Source organism: Schistocerca piceifrons, chromosome 9, assembly GCF_021461385.2.
Source record: "Schistocerca piceifrons isolate TAMUIC-IGC-003096 chromosome 9, iqSchPice1.1, whole genome shotgun sequence".
NCBI lineage: Eukaryota > Metazoa > Arthropoda > Insecta > Orthoptera > Acrididae > Schistocerca > Schistocerca piceifrons.
Window position 1 is genome coordinate 151,584,698 of NC_060146.1, and position 25,333 is coordinate 151,610,030.

At 38.7% G+C, this 25,333-nt stretch overlaps 1 protein-coding gene across 1 annotated transcript; it reads right to left on the minus strand.

Annotated features, from left to right (window-relative positions):
• Positions 1-1,878: 1,878 nt before the first annotated feature.
• LOC124716958 lies at positions 1,879-19,562 on the minus strand. The gene is made up of 4 exons (XM_047243555.1): positions 19,402-19,562; positions 12,052-12,100; positions 4,317-4,381; positions 1,879-3,131 (listed from the first exon to the last, which is right to left on the minus strand). Exons 2-4 carry the CDS (start codon positions 12,075-12,077, stop codon positions 2,164-2,166), a joined length of 1,059 nt encoding a protein of 352 aa, XP_047099511.1. The 5' UTR covers positions 12,078-12,100; positions 19,402-19,562; the 3' UTR covers positions 1,879-2,163.
• Between the last annotated feature and the right edge of the window lie 5,771 nt (positions 19,563-25,333).

Genomic DNA, 25,333 nt, shown 5'->3' on the forward strand with positions numbered 1-25,333 from the left:
CCTCACCAATCAGATATGTTATGGACAGCAGTTACAAAAAAGTACAACTGGGTAAAAGCTCAACAATGTTGGTATCAGCCTTGCTGTGGATCAACTTGTAAGGCGTACTAATGGGCACAAATATTATGAATAAAAATAAAGTGTTTGGGATTTTCAATTAAAACTTCATGTTAAAGTTTATTTAGTAAAAGCAAATCCTTTAAAACTGTATTTACTCCATAGAAATTTGGCTTACTACTACGTGCTTTATCGTGTGTTAAGTTTCATGTGGATATCAATTGAATTACATTCACTGAAATGGAGCAATAAGGACGAAATCAATGAAGAAGCAATGCCATGAAATGAGGTCTGTGACAACCAGTCAGACATGCTGAACCCAAATAGGAAAAAAATCATCATCAATGCTGTGAAAGTGGGTGCATACTCACACAGCTTATTGGTTAAAGCAGCTGCTTGTGAAAATAGGGAAATTTTGGTTCATGTCTCAGTCTGGCACAAATTTTCATATGCCATGAAATTCTTTTCACAGAGCTGACATCTTCCCAAACAAGGATTAATCTTAGATCCCCTTTTTTTTTTTTTTTTTTTTTTTTTTTTTTTTGATATGCTCGCTCTTGTGTCACACTTTATATCACTAGGTCATTAGTAATCGCAAAAAGAAAACAGCACATATGTTAGTAGTGCATAGCTTACAAAAAGGCATCGTTCACTAGTAATCATGCATTTCCAAATAATAAACAAAGAACAACTAACACTTCACTTTATTTGTCAGGAAATACGACTACTTTAAAAAGTCTATAATAAGGAAGAAATGTTCAAAATTGTGAAGACCTATCATATAAAGACTACATTAAAGTATCTCATGTTACATCCTCCTTTGTCCAGCCTTCATTTATCCCAATTAATTTCTGATGAACATTTTACTTTCATTTCTTAGATTAAACAACTTTTAAATGCAGTGGCGTGTTTACAACTTTCAGTGAATTTGTCTGAGAAGGTTGAAGGCGATTTTTTATAATGTATGAACAATTAAATGGATGCTCTGATGTAGGTATTGAAAACATCAGTCGGTGCCTGTCCACTGGAAAAATACAAGTACAAAGAAGCTGCATATGGAGCAAAGGAGGCAGCATACCTCGGCACTCCACTGCAGCTCCACAAGTCTTTCGAAAAAGTACCGCAAAGACAATAGTTTTTGTTTTTCGACAAGCTGTAAATTTTGTTTGTTACATAATTTTAAATCAAAATTAACCACATGTTTTCTCATCATAAGCCTTGGAAGATTACTTGAAAGGAGTGAATGATTAATTTGAAACAGGTTATAAGATGAACATAAATAAAAGAAAAATATGGGTCAGGGAGTATATTCTATTTAAATTGAGTGATGTTGGGGGAATTGGGCTAGGAAGTGAGATGTTAAAATTGGCTAAGTTTTGCTATTTGGGTGATAAAAGAACTGATAATTGACTGGCAAATCAAGAAAAGCTTCCTGTGAAAGAGAAATATATTAACATTTAATATAAATTTAAGGGTTTGGAGTATAGAGAGTAACCTTATATGAATGTGAAACATGGACATTAAATGGTAGGGGAAAAAAAAAACTTTTCACATGTTACAGAAGGATGTTGAACATCTAATGGGCAGGATGGATAATTGAGGATGTATTGTATCAAATGGAAATGTATGGCTCAACTTGAGTAAAGGAAGGGATCAATTGACAAGACAAAACCTGATTCATCAAGGACTCATCAACTTGATGCTGGAGGGGAGTGTGAGAGTTAGAAGTTGTGCAGGAAGACTGAGGCTCGATCATGGTAAGCAGGTAGTTACAAAGACATTTGCACAGGGCAGACTAACAAAAGGGCAGTATCAAGCGAGTTTCTGGCTCGAAGGCTACAACTTTATTATTCATTTTACCACATTCTCCTGTATTTTTAGGCTTACTTTTGATCCCACATAGTCCAAATTAACAAGATTGTACTGTAGCTGGAAGCAGGTCCAGCCCTAGCCACAGAAATTTTAAGCACAGACATTGTCCTCCTCATTGCACTACAGAAGGAAAACGAATCTGCTCAATTTGAACAACACTAGTCTAAATATTTGGGCCTCCTTCTTCAATATGAACTTCAATGCACTTCAGTTCTGTGAGAGTCACATATGTATCTAGGTGGTCTGCTTGTCAGCTTCCGCCTTGTTTTTCATGTCTGTATCTACACATGTCTCTTTGTCAGCTTCCTCTTGATTTTTCATGTCTGTGTCTACAGACGTCTGCTTGGCAGCTTCCTCCTGATTTTTCATGTCTGTATCTGAAGGTGTCTGCTTGGCCACTTCCTCCTCATTTTTCATGTCTGCATCTACAGACATCTGCATGGCATCTCCTTCCTTGTTTTTCATGTCTGTATCTCCAGAGGTCTGCTTGTCACTCTCTTCCTCATTTTTCTCATCTGTATCTGCAGAGGTCTGCTTGCCATCCTCCTCATTTACGATAACTAAATCCACATTGCCTAATCCGAGGTAAACTTTATTGTCCAAGGCCCGGATGGCTTCGAGAGACTGGTCATCAACCATGAAGACTAGAGTCTGGCCTGTAGCTTCAGAAGTCACACTGACATTCTTCCAAAGGCTTGTATCGAGGGTTTTGTTTTGAGTGCCAAGCATCTGCAAGATTTTTTTTGGCTCTGTCTTGGCAAACAACTTTGGCGTCTTGAGTAGCACCTTAGTTCCTTGTGCGACCTCCCCTTTAGGCTTTACTAGGAGCTTTGCACCCTTCCACGGCTTCAAGTCTGGCACAATTCTCTCTAGCCAGAGTTTTGTCTGCTCGTTGGCACAAGACATAACGAGCGCACCCTTCGCCACGGAAGTCCCGTAAAACTGTGGAAAATACCCATCCTCTAGAGGTTCAAGAGCATCTAGGAGTGCTTCTTTGATTTGGGCTATTTCCTTTTCCTCTAATTTTCGATCGGGATCTAGTGTTATCAACATCCTCTGTCTGTACCCCACAAAATCTTCTGCAACAGCCCGTGGATTTACAGCTGTCTGTACCTGCTTTTGTTCTTTCAGTTTGTTCTTCTTATTAATATTGTAAGGCACATCAACAAATCGTCTTCCTTTGGTAGGCCAGGGCCCAATACCTAGAATTGGAAAAGCAAAAGAAACATATGATTATAATCAGATAAAAAAAATTCTATTACTTGACAAAGCTAATCATAGTCCCAGCCATATCATTAACTATGAGGTGTGTTTTGTAAGTAAGTCTTGTCCTCATTAAAAAAAAAAAAAGTGCATTTACAAAATTCTTATTACACAAAAGCCCAAACCTTAGCCTACCTTTCAATACAATTTATACCAATATTAAGGCTTCTTTCTGGTGTTCCAAGCTTCCTACTAGACAACAGCAGCATCTGCAGACAGCCTCACAGATCTTCCAACATTATACACAGGACCATTTATAGAGTTAGTAACAGTAACTACAATACTCCCTTGGCGTGCTCCTGAAATTACATTTAGAGCTGTTGATTTTGCTGAGTTATGTATGCTACGAAGTCCTGAAGTCAGTCACAAATCTGGTTCGATACTCTGTAAGTTCAGATTTTGTTTGTTACACAACAATACAAAAGTAAAAAATACAGCAGCAACATCGATGCCTTTGTCTATGGTGCTGTGGACTTCCTGAGTTGCATGTGGCCTCTGTATGCAGATGCTGTGTTGATTTTAATAGACATTGTCATTATTCAAAAAGACCATAATTCGTGTATTAAACATATTTCATAATTCCACAATAGATCAATAGCAGCAATAACTTTCCAAAATTATGTGCACCTGCCTGGTGATCCTTCTTGTGAAATGGGAATGGCCTGCATTTTCAAGCCTATGTCACAGCCACTTCAATTATTAAACAGATCTTCCCACAACGGATTCTGCCATTTCAGAAGAAATTTGACTTGACCAGGCAATACTATATGGGGTCACTTGCAGGAGTAAGTTATAGCAAATGATAAGGAAGGAACATGCATTACTGTAAATATTGAGGAACTCCTGTCTGTGCAAGATACTTTGCTTGCAGAACTTCACACAGTAGACCAAAAAATCACTGTGACATATATAACAAAGGATGCACACACTACAAGCAAAACTGTAAAAATTTCTTGAAGTCCTTCACATCTGAAAGTAGTTGTATCAACATTTAGTGTTGAAATAGTTCAAAAACTTTTCAGTATGAACAGGCAACAAATGTTACAAATTTATTAGTAGTATTTTGAGAACATTACAGTTTTTGAACGTTTTTCTGAAATGTGTTACAATACAACTCCTCTTACCTCCTGCACCTCGGGGTTTTAAGCCTAAGGGTCGATATGCCCCTCTGCCTCTTCCTGCTGGTCCTCTGTAGAAAAAAAAAAAGAATTCACGTTTAAGTACTGACCACAAATGAGTCACAAAACAATTAGGTCTTGTAACACCGGTGGTTACAAATGAAAATTATAACCCAGAAATCAAATGTGCGGGACAACTACATTCATCAACATACAGAACAATTGATTTCCCACTCATTAAACAATGGAAGATCCAAGATGAAAGCTTACACTCTCTAATGGCCTTCTTTCAATGTTCCCGTCGGCCACTCAGTGCCTTCTCTATGTGGTAGCAATCTATCCAACTGAATATCAATTCTCCCCAGTCACGAGAAACGCTATTTCCATTTATTTTTATTGTGTATATGCACTTTTAATTCACTGGTGAGATGTACAAATATTGTGCTCCACTATTTTCTCCCTCCTGTGGTGAAGGCAGGCTTAGTAAGGGATATTGCAGCTAGTTTTTACTTGTGTTATATTTACGAATGGAATCATTTTTTGTAAAATCACCAACCCATCAAACACTCATTGTCAAGCAGGTTGTCTTGCTATGCGGTGGTGACTGCACAACCTGATGCAAGAGGAACACCGCTTGCCACGCTGATAAAACAGTCACAGGTGGAGCAACTTCTATCCTTCCATTTCATGTCAGCATTTCCTTTCTTTCCTACACTGCTTCTTATCAGTCATTATCTGTTGGCTGTTTTCAAAAAATGTGTCCCGCTGTGGGCTAATGATCTCCAGGATGAAGGGTCAAGGATTGAGTTGTTAATATTACTTTGACAACATCTTCATGTTAGCCTTAATTGCATCCTTAACTCATTTCCTCTGATCTCCTAGACCAGCATCTACTCACAATTAACTCAAAGTAAAACACTTGTTTAGGAACATGGACTACATTCCATACCCATCATAACTAGCACCTGAAAAGTGCCACTTCTATGCCGGTTGTATGTGCCAGTTATAGGATGCTAACATTTGTGTGACTGTCTTGCTATATTACACTATGTCTCTTTGAATTAACAACACTGCCTGTCTAACGCCACTTTCTCACTAGATCCTGAATCGTTGATTTTGCAAGAATATTACTTGCAGGAAAAGTGCCATGAACATCTTTAATGGATTCAGACCACACATATTCTTCAACAACGAACACACGTTCTTCAATGGAGTAAGGCATGACAATGAAGTACACGGTTTATTACGACTACTTTTCGTATGAACTGCTCACACACTACTGCTGTTAAAAGGGGGCAAAGGAACTGACAAGCTAGTAATGCTACGCACGCACGTCGACATTCCGGTTCGGGCCGGTTTTCTGTGTGCCACTCTGCAGTATATTGCTACAAACATCAGCTTGAAACTTTGTTAAGTCGACTTTCTCATGATATTTCTCATCTATCTTCAAGTACCAGTTCAGTTTTATCAGCCTCACTGTGGCACTCTCCACAGGTGAAACAAACCTGTGGGCTTTCGTGCTGCCCTCCTTTGTGTACATTCAATATCCCCTATAAGTCACACTCGCTAAGAGTCCCACACATTCAATGGTGCTGTTTTATATCCTTACATATTGTTACACACAGGTACTTGCATGAATTGACCATTTCCTGAACATTTAAAGCAAGTCGTCAATCTTTGCACAACTTTGGAATCTCTTCAAGACACGACTGAATATTTCTGCACTTGTTTTCAGACAATACTTCATTTCAAATAACTGTATCATTTACAAAAATTCTGAGGTTACTTTGCTACTGCCTGCAAGATCATTAAAACATAACACAAACAGCAAAGAAACTCAACACACTTATGCAAAGACAAACAGATTTGCTCATGATGGAGCAGACTGGACAGGTGCAACAAGATGTCAATGACAACACTGAACAGCACGAAAGTCAGGACAAAATTGCAACTTTTGTACTGAAGTGTTGTTTGATTGCTGAGTCAGCTTTACCTTTATATGCATACTGCTGCTATTTTCATTTGACTTAGCCATTTGCCTTCAGGGGGCCAAATGTGTAGTATTGCTGACATACACACATGAAAGGAGACACTTCTTAGCTTTCATAACTAATGGTTCCATCCCCAGAGAGGATGGAGGTATTCATTGGGAAAGGTTAAACAAGAAGGCCATATCACTCAAACATCAGGGTGAGAGAGACAGTACTGTCAAACAATTCTGTCTCATAATTATAACTTTTCTCTACAAAAGTTTCCTTCGATTCAGTTACAAGTTGCACAGAGTCATTCATTCAAGAATTAATATACATACAAATTTCTTCACAACTTTAAAGTGATTCCAGATGAGAAGGAGTCTTTTCTGAAAAGAAGACCACAAAAACAAAATTATCTGGTGTTTAAATCTGAAAAGTGCAGAAGCTTGGCAAATGGAAGCCCAAGTTCCAACTTCACGTTAATGGAAGAAGAACTGTCGCTGACTTTACAGACTTATAGAATAACTTAGTTCATTGTACTGTATAGAAATTTTATAGTCACAACTTCTGAGAAGTAAGAAGAATGAGAAAGTCGAACATTATACTGCTTGACATATTGTTCTGTCACTGACATCTGTACTCAATGTGACACGAGTCTGCTGCACTGCAATAGTTAGCAACAATATGTGTGTGTTATTAATGTGCACTTTAAAAGTTCCCAATTTGTTAATTTTGTAGGCTAATCATAGCAATGATTCCACATTATGTGGTTTTTTTTTTTATGTTTCCTTCGCACAACATTTTTACCAGTGTTTTCAGGAATATTTATTCAGTATAAAATCAAACACAATTCTCGAATTTGTAAATGCCTACAATCAAACCCCTATCTCAACAGGCTTAGATCTGTTTCTCAACGAAGTCTGCTCGAAGACATGTCAATGGCGATGTCACTTTTGTTCAGATTTATATAACCTTGCTGTCACACAGCGCACAGTCAGAGGAGCCATATAGTAAACATCCAAAGGTTAATCAGCTGCTGTCACTGAATTACAATGAGAAATAAAGTTTCTATTAAATTTTGAAACAGCAACACTCCTTTGCAAACAATTGCAAACAATCTGTGTATCTAAATCAACAAGAAATAACACTTCCCACTGCTGTAACAAAGAAGCAATAACAGACTGATTAAAATGGCTCTCTGCATAGTGGTAAAGATAACACATGTGCACTGAGATGAAAAAATTCGTGGGATGCCTCCTATTATTGCGCGGGACCTCCTCTTGCCCAGCATAGTGCAGCAACCCATTTTCGCATGGACTCAACAAATCATTGGAAGTCCTCTACAGAAATATTGAGCCATGCTGTGTCTATAGCAGGCCATAATTGCAGAAGTGCTATTGGTGCAGGATTTTGTGCACGAACTGACCTCTCGATTATTTTTCATAAATGTTTGACGGGATCTGGGTGGCCAAATCATTCACTCAAATTGTCCAGAATGTTCTTCAAACTAGTCACATATAATTGTAGCCCGGTGACATGGCACATTGTCAGCCACAGAAATTTGATCAAGTCCATGACTGGCAGCAGATGGTCTCCAAATAGCCGAGCACAATCATTTTCAGTCAATGACCCAGTCAATTCCGTGCAAACATAGCCCATACTATTACAAAGCCACCACCAGCCTACACAGTGCCTTGTTGACAACCTGGGTTCGTGGTTTCGTGGGGTCTGTGCCACACTCATACTCTACCATCAACTCTTACTAACTGAAATTGGGAATCATCTGACCAAGCCACAGTTTTCCAGTCATCTAGACTCCAACTGAGACGGGCACAAAGCCAGGAGGGGAGCCGCAGGCGACGCTGTGCTGTTAGCAAAGGCACTTGCGTCGGTTGTCAGCTGCAATAGCACATTAACGGCAAATTCTGCCACACTGTCCTAACAGATCCATTCGTCATACATCCGACATTGATTTCTGCAGTTATTTCATGCAACGTTACTCGTATGTTAGCAATTACAACTCTACGCAAATGCTGCTGTTCTAGGGTGTTAAATGAAGGTCACTGGCCACTCCATTGTCTCTGGTGAGAGGTAATGCCTGAAATTTGGTATTCTCAGCACACTCTTGACACTGTGGATGTCAGAAAACTGAAGTCCCTAACAATTTTCCCCTCCCCCCATGAATCATGGACCTTGCCGTTGGTGTGGAGGCTTGCGTGCCTCAACGATACAGATAGCCGTACCGTAGGTGCAACCACAACGGAGGGGTATCTGTTGAGAGGCCAGACAAACGTATGGTTCCTGAAGAGGGGCACAGCAGCATTTTCAGTAGTTGCAGGGGCAACAGTCTGGATGATTGACTGATCTGGCCTTTTAACACTAACCAAAATGGCCTTGCTGTTCTGGTACTGCGAAAGGCTGAAAGCAAGGGGAAACTACAGCTGTAATTTTTCCCGAGGGCATGCAGCTTTACTGTATGATTAAATGATGATGGCGTCCTCTTGGGTAAAATATTCCAGAGGTAAAATAGTCCCCCATTCGGATCTCCAGGCGGGGACTACTCAAGAGGATGTCATTATCAGGAGAAAGAAAACTGGCATTCTACGGATCGGAATGTGGAATGTCAGATCCCTTAATTGGGCAGGTAGGTTAGAAAATTTAAAAAGGGAAATGGATAGGTTAAAGTTAGATATAGTGGGAATTAGTGAAGTTCGGTGGCAAGAGGAACAAGACTTTTGGTCAGGTAAATACAGGGTTATAAATACAAAATCAAATAGGGGTAATGCAGGAGTAGGTTTAATAATGAACAAAAATATAGGAGTACGGGTAAGCTACTACAAACAGCATAGTGAACGCATTATTGTGGCCAAGATAGACGAGAAGCCCACGCCTACTGCAGTAGTACAAGTTTATATGCCAATTAGCTCTGCAGATGATGAAGAAATTGATGAAATGTATGATGAGATAAAATAAATTATTCAGGTAGTGAAGGGAGACGAAAATTTAATAGTCATGGGTGACTGGAATTCAAAGTAGGAAAAGAGAGAGAAGGAAACATAGTAGGTGAATATGGATTGGGGGACAGAAATGAAAGAGGAAGCCGCCTGGTAGAATTTTGTGCAGAGCATAACTTAATAATAGCTAACACTTGGTTCAAGAATCATGAAAGAAGGTTGTATACATGGAAGAACCCTGGAGATACTAAAAGGTATCAGATTGATTATATAATGGTAAGACAGAGATTTAGGAACCAGGTTTTAAATTTTAAGACATTTCCAGGGGCAGATGTGGACTCTGACCACAATCTATTGGTTATGAACTGTAGATTAAAACTGAAGAAACTGCAAAAAGGTGGGAATTTAAGGAGATGGGACCTGGATAAACTGAAAGAACCAGAGGTTGTACAGAGTTTCAGGGAGAGCATAAGGGAACGATTGACAGGAATGGGGGAAAGAAATACAGTAGAAGAAGAATGGGTAGCTTTGAGGGATGAAATAGTGAAGGCAGCAGAGGATCAAATAGGTAAAAAGACGAGGGCTAGTAGAAACCCTTGGGTAACAGAAGAAATATTGAATTTAATTGATGAAAGGAGAAAATATAAAAATGCAGTAAATGAAGCAGGCAAAAAGGAATACAAACTTCTCAAAAACGATATCGACAGGAAGTGCAAAATGGCTAAACAGACATGGCTAGAGGACAAATTTAAGGATGTAGAGGCTTATCTCACTAGAGGTAAGATAGATACTGCCTACAGGAAAATTAAAGAGACCTTTGGAGAAAGGAGAACCACTTGCCTGAATATCAAGAGCTTTGATGGAAACCCAGTTCTAAGCAAAGAAGGGAAAGCAGAAAGGTGGAAGGAGTATATAGAGGGTCTATACAAGGGCGATGTACTTGAGGACAATATTATGGAAATGGAAGAGGATGAAGATGAAATGGGAGATATGATACTGCGTGAAGAGTTTGACAGAGCACTGAACGACCTGAGTCAAAACAAGGCCCCAGGAGTAGACAACATTTCATTAGAACTACTGACGGCGTTGGGAGAGCCAGTCCTGACAAAACTCTACCATCTGGTGAGCAAGATGTACGAGACAGGCGAAATACCCTCAGACTTCAAGAAGAATATAATAATTCCAATCCCAAAGAAAGAAGGTATTGACAGATGTGAAAACTACCGAACTATCAGTTTAATAAGTCACAGCTACAAAATACTAATGCGAATTCTTTACAGATGAATGGAAAAACTGATAGAAGCCAACCATGGGGAAGATCAATTTGGATTCCGTAGAAATGTTGGAACACGTGAGGGAATACTGACCTTACGACTTATCTTAGAAGAAAGATTAAGGAAAGGTAAACCTATGTTTCTAGCATTTGTAGACTTACAGAAAGCTTTTGACAATGTTGACTGGAGTACTCTCTTTCAAATTCTAAAGGTGGCAGGGGTAAAATACAGGGAGCGAAAGACTATTTACAATTTGTACAAAAAGCAGATGGCAGTTATAAGAGTTGAGGGGAATGAAAGGCTAGCAATCGTTGGGAAAGGAGTGAGACAGGGTTGTAGCCTCTCCCCGATGTTATTCAATCTGTATATTGAGCAAGCAGTAAAGGAAACAAAAGAAAAATTCGGAGTAGGTATTAAAATTCATGGAGAAGAAATAAAAACTTTGAGGTTCACTGATGACATTGTAATTCTGTCAGAGACAGCAAAGGACTTGGAAGAGCAGTTGAACGGAATGGACAGTGTCTTGAAAAGAGGGTATAAGATGATCATCAACAAAAGCAAAACGAGGATAATGGAATGTAATCGAATTAAGTCGGGTGATGCTGAGGGAATTAGATTAGGAAATGAGACACTTAAAGTAGTAAAAGAGTTTTGCTATTTGGGGAGCAAAATAACTGATGATGGTCGAAGTAGAGAGGATATAAAATGTAGACTGACAATGGGAAGGAAAGCGTTTCTGAAGAAGAAAAAATTGTTAACATCTAGTATAGATTTAAGTGTCAGGAAGTCGCTTCTGAAAGTATTTGTATGGGGTGTAGCCATGTGTGGAAATGAAACGTGGACGATAAATAGTTTGGACAAGAAGAGAATAGAAGCTTTTGAAATGTGGTGCTACAGAAGAATGCTGAAGATTAGATGGGTAGATCACATAACTAATGAGGAGGTATTGAACAGGATTGGGGAGAAGAGGAGCTTGTGGCACAACTTGACTAGAAGAAGGGATCGGTTGGTAGGATATGTTCTGAGACATCGAGGGATCATCAATTTAGTATTGGAGGGTCGCGTGGAGGGTAAATATCGTAGAGGGAGACCAAGAGATGAATACACTAAGCAGATTCAGAAGGATGTAGGTGCAGTAGGTACTGGGAGATGAAGAAGCTTGCACAGGATAGAGTAGCATGGAGAGCTGCATCAAACCAGTCTCAGGACTGAAGACCACAACAAGAACAACAACAACAACAACAACAACTAATTTCGAAATTGAATGTCCCACAGGTCTAGCTCGAACTACCATCTCATGTTGAAAGTTTGTTAATTCCCATTGTGCAGCCATAATCATGTTGGAAACCTTTAGGCATGAATCACCTGAGTACACACGACAGCTCCGCCAAACCACTGCCTTTTAAATGCTCGTGTACATGATACTACTGCCGTCTGTATATCTGTGTATCACTATTCCATGATTTTTGTCACCTCAGAGTATAGTTACACATATATTAATTCAGCAAAGAGGGCAATTAGAACTACATAAAATACTTACCTTGATGGCTTCCTGTCTCGAAACATGGTTGTTTAAATCTTCACAGCAGCTGAAATTAATAAAAGAACAACTATGAGTTGAGGATTACGTATCACAGTAAAAATACAAGCCACAGGTTGCTTAACAGTTTCATATAACAGAAATAAGCTACCCATTGGTATGTTGATAGACACACAAATAAACACAAACACACACACAAAATTCAAGCTTTCGCAACCCACGGTTGCTTCATCAGGAAAGAAGGAAGGAGAGGGAAAGACGAAAGGATGTGTGTGTCTATTCTGTGAAACATATTATAAACTTCAAAAATCAGACTAGAGTGCAGAAATAACGGTTTTCAACTGATGTAAAACTATATCTACGCATCACACCACCATCACGCACATAAGTAGCACTGAGTATGCTCCCAATCTGTGACTACTCAAAGTGATCATTCCATTGACGCTGTGGTCTTCTTAAACTTCTCCTTTCTTGGAATTTTTAGTGGAACTTATTCTTCATCCACCTACTACCATGGTGTTGCAATTTAGATTGGTATGTTTCCACACCATACACTAAATGTCATGGTTAACACTGTCCATCAAAGCTACAACACTTAAGGAGTGCAAAAATCTCATCTGTGTGCTGTTTATTCTCATGTTATAATTCTGAAGAAGAATTTAACATTCACTGCCAAGTAGAACAGTTTGCTTTCATATTACATTATTAAATATGATTTGTTTTTCTTACCTCCAATGTTCACCAAAGTTTCTTTTGACTATTCCAAGTAGTTTACTACAATTGGTTAAATTTAAATAAAGAAGAACAGCCATGACATGGAAATGAATAAAGAAGATGGGAAGGACCTTTCAGTTGACTAAGGATGTCTACAATCATCTCTCAAACAGTTACAGCACTACGTTACAGTAAGAAAATCAGAATGTTTATACACATCCGCATGCCTGAATTTGACTACACCAGGAAAAATAGAAAACATGGAACAGAAAGAAATGAAAATTCTGAGAAAATAATAGGGAAAGTAAAACACAACAGTGAATACCGAAACAGGAGTAATGAAGATCTGTATAAGAAAACTGAACAACTAAATGCCACAATGAGAAAACGTAGACAGATGTTTTACAGCCATCTGGTTTCGAGGAATGAAAACAGGTCGCACAAGAAAATTTTTGAACATGTCCGTTGCAAAAAAATCTCTCTGGTGCAAGTAGCTCCACGAAATCAGAAGTGAACATTTAAGAACACGAAATTGCAAACAATGATATGTTTTGAAAAAAGGTTTTATTTTCCCAGCTCCAGAGAAAACCAAAAAAGACAGTTGGAACAAAGTGGTCAGAAGGCAGGAAACACCAGTATTCTGATCAAATGAAAAATTACTGGAAACCCTGAAGTTAAATCAGAAGTAGTTATTCACATGGTCCAAAGGAGGCCCAAGTGAAGTGATGACAAACTTAATTTAATAAATGTTACTCTGTGTCTGTTTGGTTTCCAACACGTGGTTGCCCAAATGTATTCAAAAAAAATTGACAAATATCAAAGCAAGGAAAAAGTCCAGATGCATAAGATGCATACCTTAAGAGACATGAGCACTAGTTTATCTTCGATACTGTGAAACACATCTCTTCTACTGTAAGCTCCATGTTTTCCAATAAACATGGGCTCTAAAATGATTACTCTAAGTGCTTACCTTATCTTAAGAGCTATAAGCATTTTTTCAATAGAAGAGATACATGTCACAGTAGCAAAAATAAACAAGTGCTTGCAGCTCTTAAGGTATACATTTTAGAGCCCATGTTAATGGACTTTTTTTCCTTGTTTTGATGAGTGCTACTACCTCTCAAAATATTCAACATATCATAATATAACACACTAAAATGGATGTAACAGTAGAAACATTGTTCAAAAATGCATTGTCATTAAGAAGATGATGTGGGCTCCTACATATTAGATGTCCAAGGGTTTCTCAAGTCTTTCCAGGCAAATTTGAGAACAGTTGCTACTAATTAGGCCATCGTTGACAGCTTCACATTTTCTTGCCCCTTACTAATACTTCTAAAACAAAACAAGTCCTCATATGGTATGCTTACTATCAATATTTTAATTCTGAAATTCCTTAGTGCCATTTTGGATAAAATAATTCTGGGTATTGGACTGCATCATGGTAACTACTAAAACAGCTAAATTATTGATGTTTCCACCGACTTTGTGCGGTCCTCTTCAGGGCGGTTCACTGCTGTATAGTGGTGTAAGTCTTGCTTATAGACTTGTCATTTTTGGTTACCTGGTGACTATCGATCTTGTATATCCAAGATGTCACTGGAAAATTTGAAAAGGTCGTTATGGATGGGTGGCTGTACAGTGTGCTACTGCCTGGTGGCTGACTGGAAGGCAACTGTGTTTTCCAACTGGCAGTGCCACTTAACCTGAGTTTGGCAGCGCAGATGTCTGCCACGAGAGAACTAGCGTGAGGTCTTAATGCCTTGCTTCACCATTGCTGGATACATCTGGGGTGCACACACGTACATCTAACACGAATCTCTTTCAAGCAGCTGGTAATATTAACCATAGCCTCACAGTATATTTATACAAGTGTGGAATTTGTTATCAACAATCGATCCGAGTTTGAGAAGAAAAATCATCTTTTTCATCATTTAATGAATCTAAGTTTTATACAGAAAGGAATGAAATATGAAGGTATAAAACTCCAACAGTCCATCCATGGAAATATAATTCCAGACAGATACCAGCAGCTGTTTTCAAATATCAATTGATGTCCTTGACAACTCCTAAGCCGTAGAGGAACTCTTAAACAGAAATAGTCATTTTTTCAAAAAACCTGTAAATGGCCAGCATGGAGTACATGTTCATCCAGTTTCTACATCTAAATCAATACTCCACAAGTCACTTGATGGTGTATGGCAGAGGGTACTTCTGGTACCATTAACTGAGCCTCCCTTCCCAGTTAAACTCGCAAAGGGCATGTGGGAAGAATGACTATTGGTAAGCTTATGTATTAGGTCTAATTTCTTGAATTTTCTGATTACAGTCTCTTTTTTCTATCAGTCCTACCTAAAATGGTCACAGACTGATGAACAATACTCATCTAACAAGGGCCTTATTAGCCGCTTCTTTTGGGAAAGAGTTACATTTGCTTAAGATTCTTCATACGAATCCCAGTCTGGCATCTGCTTTTCCTACTATTTGTTTTATATGGTCACTACATTTATGGTCACTCTGTATAGTTTCCTAGATGTTTTATGGTAGATATTGTTTCCAGCAATTTGTCATCAATATCGTAGATGTACAGCAGTGGATTTCTTTCCCATGTTACATTTATTTACATTCACGGTCAAGTGCAAGAGACTGCACCAGACACTTCTGTAGTTCATTCTGCAAATCGATGTCTTCTGGCATTGCTACTTTCTTACAGAAAAGTACATTATTTGCGAACAGTCTTAAAGAACTTTCAATGCTTCCTACTACGTCACTTATATATACGCTTCCTTAGGGTATTCTGCAAATCACATCTACATCTGTCAAGTGACATGTTGAGTTCTATCTGCAAGGAAGTCAGCTCATACTTTTTCCACTAGACAGCATTGCATGATGATGCCAAATGCCTTTGTCAAGGAATACAGCATCAACATGAACACTATTGTCTACAGTGCTCTGGATCTCATGGAGGAACTGAGCAAACTAAGTTTTGCAGGATCTCTGTTTGCAGCATCAATGCTGACTTTTACAGAGGAAATTTTTGTAACAAAATTACAAAAAGTCATAATTCCCGAGCATAAAACGTGTTCCATAATTCTACTACTGTTTGCTGTCAACAATGTAGGCCTATAATTATGTGCATCTGCAGCATGACCCTTCTTGAAAACGGCAATGACCTGCATTTATTTCCATTTGCTAGGTTTCCTTCATTACTCCAGTGAACTATGATAGACTGTTGCTACAAGCTGTAGATTGTAAAATGAAAGCACAATTTGAGCAGCAATATTGCATCAAACAGCGATATTGCATCGAATTTTGTGAACAACTCGATGATTCCAAACTGGAAACGATTCACAAGATTCAATAGGCTTTTGGGGAGAAAGCTATTGGGAACTCACAGATAAAGGAGTGATCCAAGGTACAATTTCTTCAAAGACAGCCACATATCAGAGGGCAGTGAATCAGGTACGTCCTCAACAAGCCAAAATGACAATATGTGTGGGCTCTGGTTACGGACGACTATCGTATCACAGTACTAAAACTTGTGAAGGAAGTAGGGTAAACTCTGGACTGCTACATTCAATTTTGATTGACAATTTGTGCATGACAGAAATCACACAGGGCATGATGGACAATCCAAACAGTAATCCACCTTTCTGAACACTGATCACAGGCAATGAGAATTGCTTGTTTTGTTTTGCTTTAGGGCGCAAAAACAACTAGAGTCATATGTGCCCATGTCAGAACTGTAGAACATGAAGATGAAAAAGGAGTTAAAAACGGCTAAGCATTAAGCCCGATTGACGAAAGGAAATACGGCTAAAAACAGTGACATGGAGAAATGTCAATAAAATACACCCTAGAGCCAAAAGAGGTTCTGAACTAAAAGTTACAAGTCCTTTGCCATACTGCTACAATGGATAAAAAGTAAAACATATTTGACAGCTCATGCATTGTTTCCTAAAATGGCTGATAACTCACATGGCAAACACAAATGAGAGAACAAATGGTTAAAGAAAGGGCATTCTGTCAGGGAATGCTGAACTGTCAGAGGTTGAGGGCAATAAGTACAAAGTGTGAGGGATCATCACTTAACAAATGGCACTGGCTAAAAAGGCAGTGCCCAACACGCAACCTAGTTAAAATGATCTCCTCACGGTGAGACGGCCCAGTCAAGATTGGCCAAGCCACTGGGAGAGGTTTAATTCCCCGTAGCTTGTTCCCACGAGGGGAAGACCAGTGGTGATTCCACAATGACACCACCTGCTGACAGACGGTGACAGAGAGATCATCGCAGGGAGTGGAAGGATTAGCAGGCTGAGGTAAGAGGACAGCAGCCTTGGTAGCAGCACCAGCAACCTCCTTTACCGTCAGACCGACGTGACCAGGCGTCCTAATAAACATCACACCAGCTCCATCAAGAGTGAGCAAGTGAAAGCTTATTTGGAACCGTTGCACTAAGGGATGGATGGTGTACAGCACACAGAGGCTCTGAAGGGCACAGAGAGTCAAGAGCAGATGACACAATTGGAAAGCCTGTGTTGCCGAATGTACTGAGTGGCGTGATAAAGGTCAAAGAGCTCCACTGTAAATACTGAACTATGTTCCAGAAGCTGATACTGAAAAACATTGATGCTAATGACAAGGGCACACCTGACACCACAGTCACTACAAGAGCCATCAGTGTACACACAGGTACTGTCGCGAAGTTCCGTGTGAAGGTCATGAAACTTATGGTGATAGAGCAGTCTGGATTTGTGTCCTTAGGAAGCGAATGAAGTCCCATGTGAACATAGGCCGCCGCACGAAGGCAAAGCGGTGGAGAGTTCACACCCATTGGGAAAGTGGTAGGTATCATGAAGTAAGCTGCCGGAGCAATAGCTGAAAGTGAACTGCCGGGGGTAATAAAGAAGTTGCCAGAGCAATAGCCGAAAGTGAACTCCAGGAGGTAATAAAGAAGAGGGACGTGCCCCACACTGGTGATCAAAGGAGTCACTGAAGAAGGAGGCATAGGATAGCATGGTAGACAAATAGAATATCACAACAACCTTGGGCACTCCTGACAATACCCTCGTCTACGATGAACACCCACCATCAAGGACAACATAGTGAGTTCTATTACTAAAGAAGTCTTTCAGCCACTCAAATATCTGGGAACCTATTCCATATGCTCGTACCTTCATTAAGTGTCTCCACTGTGTTGAATGCTCTCTGGAAACCTAGAAATATGGAATCTGCCTGTTGCCCTTCATCCATTCTTCACAGTATATCATGTGAGAAAATGGCAAGCAGAGTTTTGCAAGAGCGATGCTCCCTAAAACTGTGCCGATTCATGTACATGAGGGTCTCAGGATCTAAAGATTTTATTTTATTTGAACATAGAATATGTTCAAGGATTCTGCAGCAAACTGATGTTAGGTACATTGATCTGTAATTTAGCTGGTCCATTTTTTATTCTTCTAGTATAGAGGAGCCACCTGTGCATTTTTCAAGTCGCTTGGGACTTTGTGTGGGGTGAGAGATTCACGATAAATGCACGATAATGAAACCTGTAGGGTACTCTTTGTAAAACAGAATTATTTCTGTTTATGCGGATTCTACATTCAATATAACAAGTCACTATCCAACTGACAAAAACATGTTTATCCCATTGCAGACTTGTTTAACTTTTTTTTACTTGTGCATTTTCTTGGACATGCATCAGTGTAGCACAGAACTGAAAGCTTTTCATAAGTCTAGGCATATAAAAGTATACTTACCAACAGTTACCTGTATCAAATGCTATTAGATTATACTATTTTAAGAGTGCAAATTGGGTTTGGCATGACTATAACATGCAGTTTTCAACTGCTATTACATCTCTAGACATGGAGTAATTGATTAGTACAAGGATGCAAAATAAAATAAAATATGTGTTGGCTGCGTGTTTTGTTCAGGGCGTTGCAAAGCTATTAGGGTTTTTCATCCAGTCGACTGTACTGGGTGTGTCAAAATTGCGAGCGTGATAAATTTAAAAATTAACGTTTCTTGCAGACTGTGTAGTGACTGACGCCATCCTCAGTTATGTGAAGGATATAAAGGCAAAAACTAGCTACCATACAGAGCCATACTAGTTAACTTCACTTCACTTCACAAGAACCATGCTTCTCATTGTAGTTTGCTGAGCTTTTCCACAACACACTTCTTAAATGCTTAAAATGGACTTTTATAAGCAAAGCAATGCGTCAAAAACGTAAACATTAAGAAAAACTTCCACAAATTCAAATGTTTGCTCGATGCATTAAAAGTACAATGCAAAAGTTTAATACAGAATTGTTTTTGAGTGCACACACACACACACACACACACACACACACACACACACACACAATACGAGATCACAATACAAAATGAGAGAAATGGTTCAAATGACTCTGAGCACTATGGGACTCAACATCTGAGGTAATCAGTGCCCTAGAACTTAGAACTACTTAAATCTAACTAACCGAAGGAAATCACACACATCCATGACCGAGGCTGGATTCGAACCTGCGACCTTAGCGGTCTCGCGGTTCCAGACAAGCGCCTAGAACCGCTCGGCCAGAATGAGAAATACTTAGCTATATTATTATTTTTTTTTCAAATGAAAAAAAAACTCACTTTTAAAAAATATTCACACTCTTCTTAATTCTGACAGCAGCGAACTTAGTAGCAGATCAAAACATTACCAATCAACTAACTGAAACACGTTTTTCGCCAACACACAATTTCAGTAAACAAAATACTGATCACTGAAATAGAAGTTCACTGCCGCTAACGAGACATTCCACTTCCCTGTTTCAAGTCAGTGATTACAGCACAATTTTCAATGCAGCACCACTGGCGCACAGCTGCAATCTGCGCAAACCTGGAAGTCAGAGGAAAGTTATTCATCTAGATACATAAATCGCCAAGCACTAGGATGAAAGAGAATTAAAATCAACACTCTATGGATAGATGATTCTCTTTATTCCGCTGATGTCGCAACTCAGAAAATTTCGCGCGAATCCTACAATCAATCGCCGGCCAATTCAAATTTTTCGTGACCCTCTTTGGCTGGTCAAAAACCATGTGACCTTCATGCTGTCCTCCTTCGTACGCGTGCAATATCTTACTGCTGTTCCTATTAGTTACAGGTTCCACAAACATGAACAATAATCTAGGATGAGTTCCTCGAGAGTTTTGTTAACAATCTCCTTTCGTAGAATTATTTTATTTTTCAACAGTCCTACCGATAAATCGAAGTTAATCACCTGCTTTACCTACGGCTGAGCCTGTGTGATCAGTCCATTTCATGTTCTCACATGTTGTTATGCGCTTTGTGAAATGAATAATTTTACATTTCTGACAATTTAAAGGAAGTTACCGATACTCTCATCACTTTGAAGTGTTATCAATCTCTGACTAGGTATTTGTGTGACTTTTCCAGAGACTGCTTCATTATAGATAACTGGATCATCTGACATAAATCTGAGATTATTATTAATATTACGTGCAAGTTCATTAATATACAACACGAAGAGCAAGGGCCCCAACGCATTTCCTAGGACATGCTTGAAACAACTTCCACAACTTTCGTTGATCCTCCATCCTAGTTAACATACCGTGTCCTGACTACCTAGAAAATAAAGCTGACACTCTTGCTTCCCACAAAGGAATAACACTATCATCATAGGGACAACAACAGGTTAGTGATAGAAGTAAGTGAGAACTGTTTGCAGCTGTTACGATAAATGAAGTCTGTTTACAGATTGGACAAGATTATAATAAGAGAAACAGGGTTGCGTGTTCTCTGATTCCTTCCTATCATTGTCATCTAAATTCAGTCGAATGGAAATGGAATGTAACGAAACAGGATAAAATTATTTGCGATAAATATCAAGTGTATTTCGCTGGAAGCTTCCAAGAAACAGATATGAAGCAGCAACCAAGTGAGGTGGCGCATTGGACAGCACATGGGGCATGCACTTGGAGGACAAAGGTTCAAACCTGCATCCAGCCATCCTGGTTTTTGTTTTCAGTGATTCCTCTAAATCACTTCAGGCAAATGCCAGCATGGTTCCTTTGAAATGGCATGGCCGATTTCCTTCCCAATCCTTCCATAATCCCAGCTTGTGCTCCACTCTAATGACCTCGTTGTCGAAAAACCATAAATACTAATCTCCTTTTTTCTCTTATAAAGCAGCGTAAAAGAAGTAACTGTAGAAAATGGAGCGAAGCATGTGAATGAGGTAAAATTTTGACTGGGACTTATGCGATGTGATGCTTAAATATGGCAGGAATATGATAAAGTTTTAATACCAGTTGTGCTTAAAAGCCTGGATGTCCAGTGGTAAATTTACGTCAAGCATTTAATATAAGCGCTTATCACATGGTCAGATTGATTGAAACCATTACATTTGTAACACCAAACACTGAAAGTGATCAAGTAGCGTCAAACAGAATAGCTATGGTGAAAGGTGAAAGCTGTGTGTAGTGTGGTTCATGAGACAAAGTCCGATACCGAAGGCACCCACAGCACACATCTAGAATCGTTTGTTTATGTACATAGAAAATCAGCGTCATGCTAAAATCTTCAACTAAATAAGTACATACTTTCTAAAGTGGCAGTATGTTCTTAAACAGTGCGACAGGAATACCATTCAAGCATTCAGCAATTCCTTATAAACACTAATTTCTAACAGAGTAACACACCATCATTTGATGTGACGAAATAGATTAAAAACTATTGATACTAAGAGTGTGAACTTGATGAACCGAAGTTCATATTACTGCAGAACAGTCAATACTGTAAAAATACTTTTTTATTTTGGTATAATGATCATAATATTTTGCTTTAGACTTCGAGTGAAATATTACGGTGATATGGAAATTTATTTTTGAATTCAGAGGTTTAAAACTATTCTTGTCCCTCATTAAAATTTTATGTACAGTAAATATAACAGTGTTTGTATTGTCGCCATCTTTGACTGTTCTGCACAGTAGTACAATGTTTGGTTACAAATTAAGTTCCACACTTGTAAAATAAACGTATATTTCCAGCACCTGTGACCTCTGTGACCTACCAGAATCTCGACTAACTCTTTGAGGGGCAGGTAAACACCACTAAAATTTACCCTAGTGCGGCAAGAAAAATTATTGGCAAATTTCATTTTTTTTTACTATTTTATACATTGAGTTTGTAAAAATTCACTTAAACGACAGCAAAATATTAACATTAAATGTGGTCACTACAGGTAACCACAACCCCATTACAGTATACAAATTCGATATTTGGTGGTTGAACTTTGAAATAACTAGTTTTTAATTTTCGTGGTATCTCTTGAAACAGTTCTTGCCTGCTCTCAGACACAAAGGTACTTTGCACACTGAACACATCCACACTGTTCACACTGGATTTTTCTTTGAACTGCAAACTGCGCATCTTCTAGATGATGGGTGAATTGGTTGATGTTTACTGCTTTAGTGGCGAATACTCGTCTGTGTATGGTTTGTGTGATTTGATCTGGGTTGCTATACTACTTTGGGATACAGAAGCAAAATTAGCTGCCACTGAAACTATTTTTGGAACCTACAAGATTTTGTACACCTCTTGATGGTAGTCTTCATTGGAGAACTGCTCCATTTCGATTTCTTTGCGCATAATGAAGGCGTTTGTCACACTGCAGTCTAAAGAGTGAAAAAAACTCTCATCCACCATTTCTTGCTTCTTCTGTCAATAGCATAGTCTGACTTTAGTCGATCAAAATTATCCATATACTGTAGTTCATACTGGTATTGTAGTCTTTCAATACAATTGGACAAGTGATATTGGTTAGTGTTCCATCTTTCAATTTTCGAGTTGCTGTGGACACATCTTATGGTGAATGACATGTAGAAATCAAGTTGACTGCCCTGTTATCTTTCCATCTATAGATTATTATTGCATCATTGCTTATTTCGTAATCGAATTCCCCTCTTTCCAGTTCCTTTTCCTCCTTGAGTTTTGGCATATTTCTCCTTCTGGGATTTATTGTTCCACAAGAGTACACACCATTGGATTTTAGGTGCTTGAACAGATCATATGATGTAAAACAATTGTCCATGAAAATAATATGATTCTTTCCAAGAAGACCAATGGTTAAATTTAGAACCAATTTCGATCCTAGACCCACTACTGGAGAGTGTGAAGCTTTTCCTGTATAAACGTCAAATTTAAGGTTGCATGGCGACTGATCACATAACATCCATACTTTGTACCCTCTTTTTATAGGTTTGTCCCTCATATATTGTTTGAGAGATGATTTGCCTTTGAATTTAACCATTGCTTCATCAATAGCAAAGTTTTTGATGTGGTTTATAGCAATCCTGGAATTCGCCGTTCAAATGGTCTAGAAATGGACGTAATTTGTACAGTTTATCATAATTCTGACTGTTTCTGTCGGGAGCGACCGAATTATCATTGAGGTGTAAGATACTCAGTAGCCAACTTTCCGACTTGGAGTAACAACAATCAGAGAAATTGTAAGAACACTATGTTCATCAATGTTACATGTTAAAAGAGCATGTAAAAGAATAAAACATTAATTCAATGTTTTAATTTTCAACATATTATATAATATTAATTTTATGTGTTTTAATTTTCAACATAATGTTAATTATGTATGTTTGACAGAAATTTGTAATATTCTGCTGTGCTTATTGTGGACAGTATTATGACAATTCCTACATCATGTAAATGATGAAAAAGATGATAATAAACGAAATGAAAAAAAAATTGAAATCTGGATTATCATAAAAGATGAATGTTTGCCAGAACCTACCAAAACGACTGGCTGCAAATAGCAAAAGATTTTGAAACTAAGGCCAATTTCCCAAACTGTTTCAGTGCCATTGGCGGAAAGCATGTGTGACTGGTGAAACCAGCAAACAGTGCATCAATGTTCTTTGACTATAAGAAATATTTCTCTATTGTATTATTGGCTGTTTGTGATGCAAACCACAAATTTGTCGCTGTAGATGTGGGATCACATGGTAAATGTGCTGACTCAACGATATTTCAACAATCAGTGTTCTATAAGCGAATACTGCCTAATAACTTGGACATTCTGGAAGAATAACACATATATGAGACATAAACAAACGCCAGTGCCCTATGTATTTGTTGCTGACGACGCATTTTCGCAGTCACACAGAATTATGTGTCCGTACGTAGGTCTGCGACTTGATACTATAAAAAAGTACTCAGCTATCGTCATTCTCGAGCATGACGTTTCATAAAGTATATGTTCGGGATAATGGCATATAAATCGAGGATCTTTTACGGGCCCCTGAATGTGGACGTTGACTTCGCCATAGACATTGTTAAGGTGTGTAATACTCTACACAACTATGTACGAAAGAGTGATGGTGTTCAATATTTAGACCCATTGTATGGATATCTTTTAGTTCATGACGATATTCGCAACGAATATGTACGTGTGCGAGCAGTTCACACTACAGAAACATTTTTGCCAATTACTTTGTACGTGAAGACGCTCTTCCATGGCAGTAGGATTACATTTATTAAAGTCTGAATTATATGTACAGTCTTAGACATAAAAACTGACTACCGGCTGGGCGCCACAGAGACTCAGTTCGAGTCGTGCACTTAAGGTGACCATCACAACGAATATGTACGTGTGCAACCAGTTCACACTACAGAAACATTTTTGCTGATTACTTTGTACATGAAGACGATCTGCCATGGCAGTAGGATTACATTTATTAAAGTCTGAATTATATGTACAGTCTTAGACATGAAAACTGACTACCGGCTGGGCGCCACAGAGACTCAGTTCGAGTCGTGCACTTAAGGTGACCAATATAACTGACTGCCCTTGACAAAGCTAAGTCCGGCCATCTGCACTATCTGGCAACACTGTAAGATCAGGAAGTACCAGGAGGACATGTTGTCTACTTTTGAAGTTCTAGTTATAATCTTGCAGTTAAGCATTGGATTTTGCATATTTGAAAACCATGAACTACGGTTAAGCGTTGTAAAATTAGGTCGAAATTGGAAAAAGATCAATATTTACTTTTGGTATAACAGAGGGGTGAATGCAGAGGAGGCAGCTCGAAAGATTTGAACTGTGCGTGGAGTGAGTACTTTTGGGAAAAATACTCCAAAAAAAGATATTCTTGTTCCAACAAAAATCGTTCGTTCAGGCATGAATGATTTTCCTCTTTAAGGAACTCTTGACTGTTGATATAAGTGATGGATTAACATTTCACCATCATGCGACACTTGCATTCATGGTTCAGAAGTCTGGTGTAGGAGTACTGCATGCTGTAATTCGAAACAACAAAAATCAACGGAGATGCTATTATTGGAATTATTCTTGAACATCAGGTCACTCATTGTACATACCTACACTATACTGTTACTGGTGATGAGTTAGCCTTTATCGTTAACTTCCTAAGAAGAAATGAAAGGCTGAGCCCCACCAAAAGACGTAAACTCGAGCAAAGAGTAGTGTGAACATAATATTTTTCATCTGATAGCTCCAAAAGTGCGTTTAATACTACGAATTCT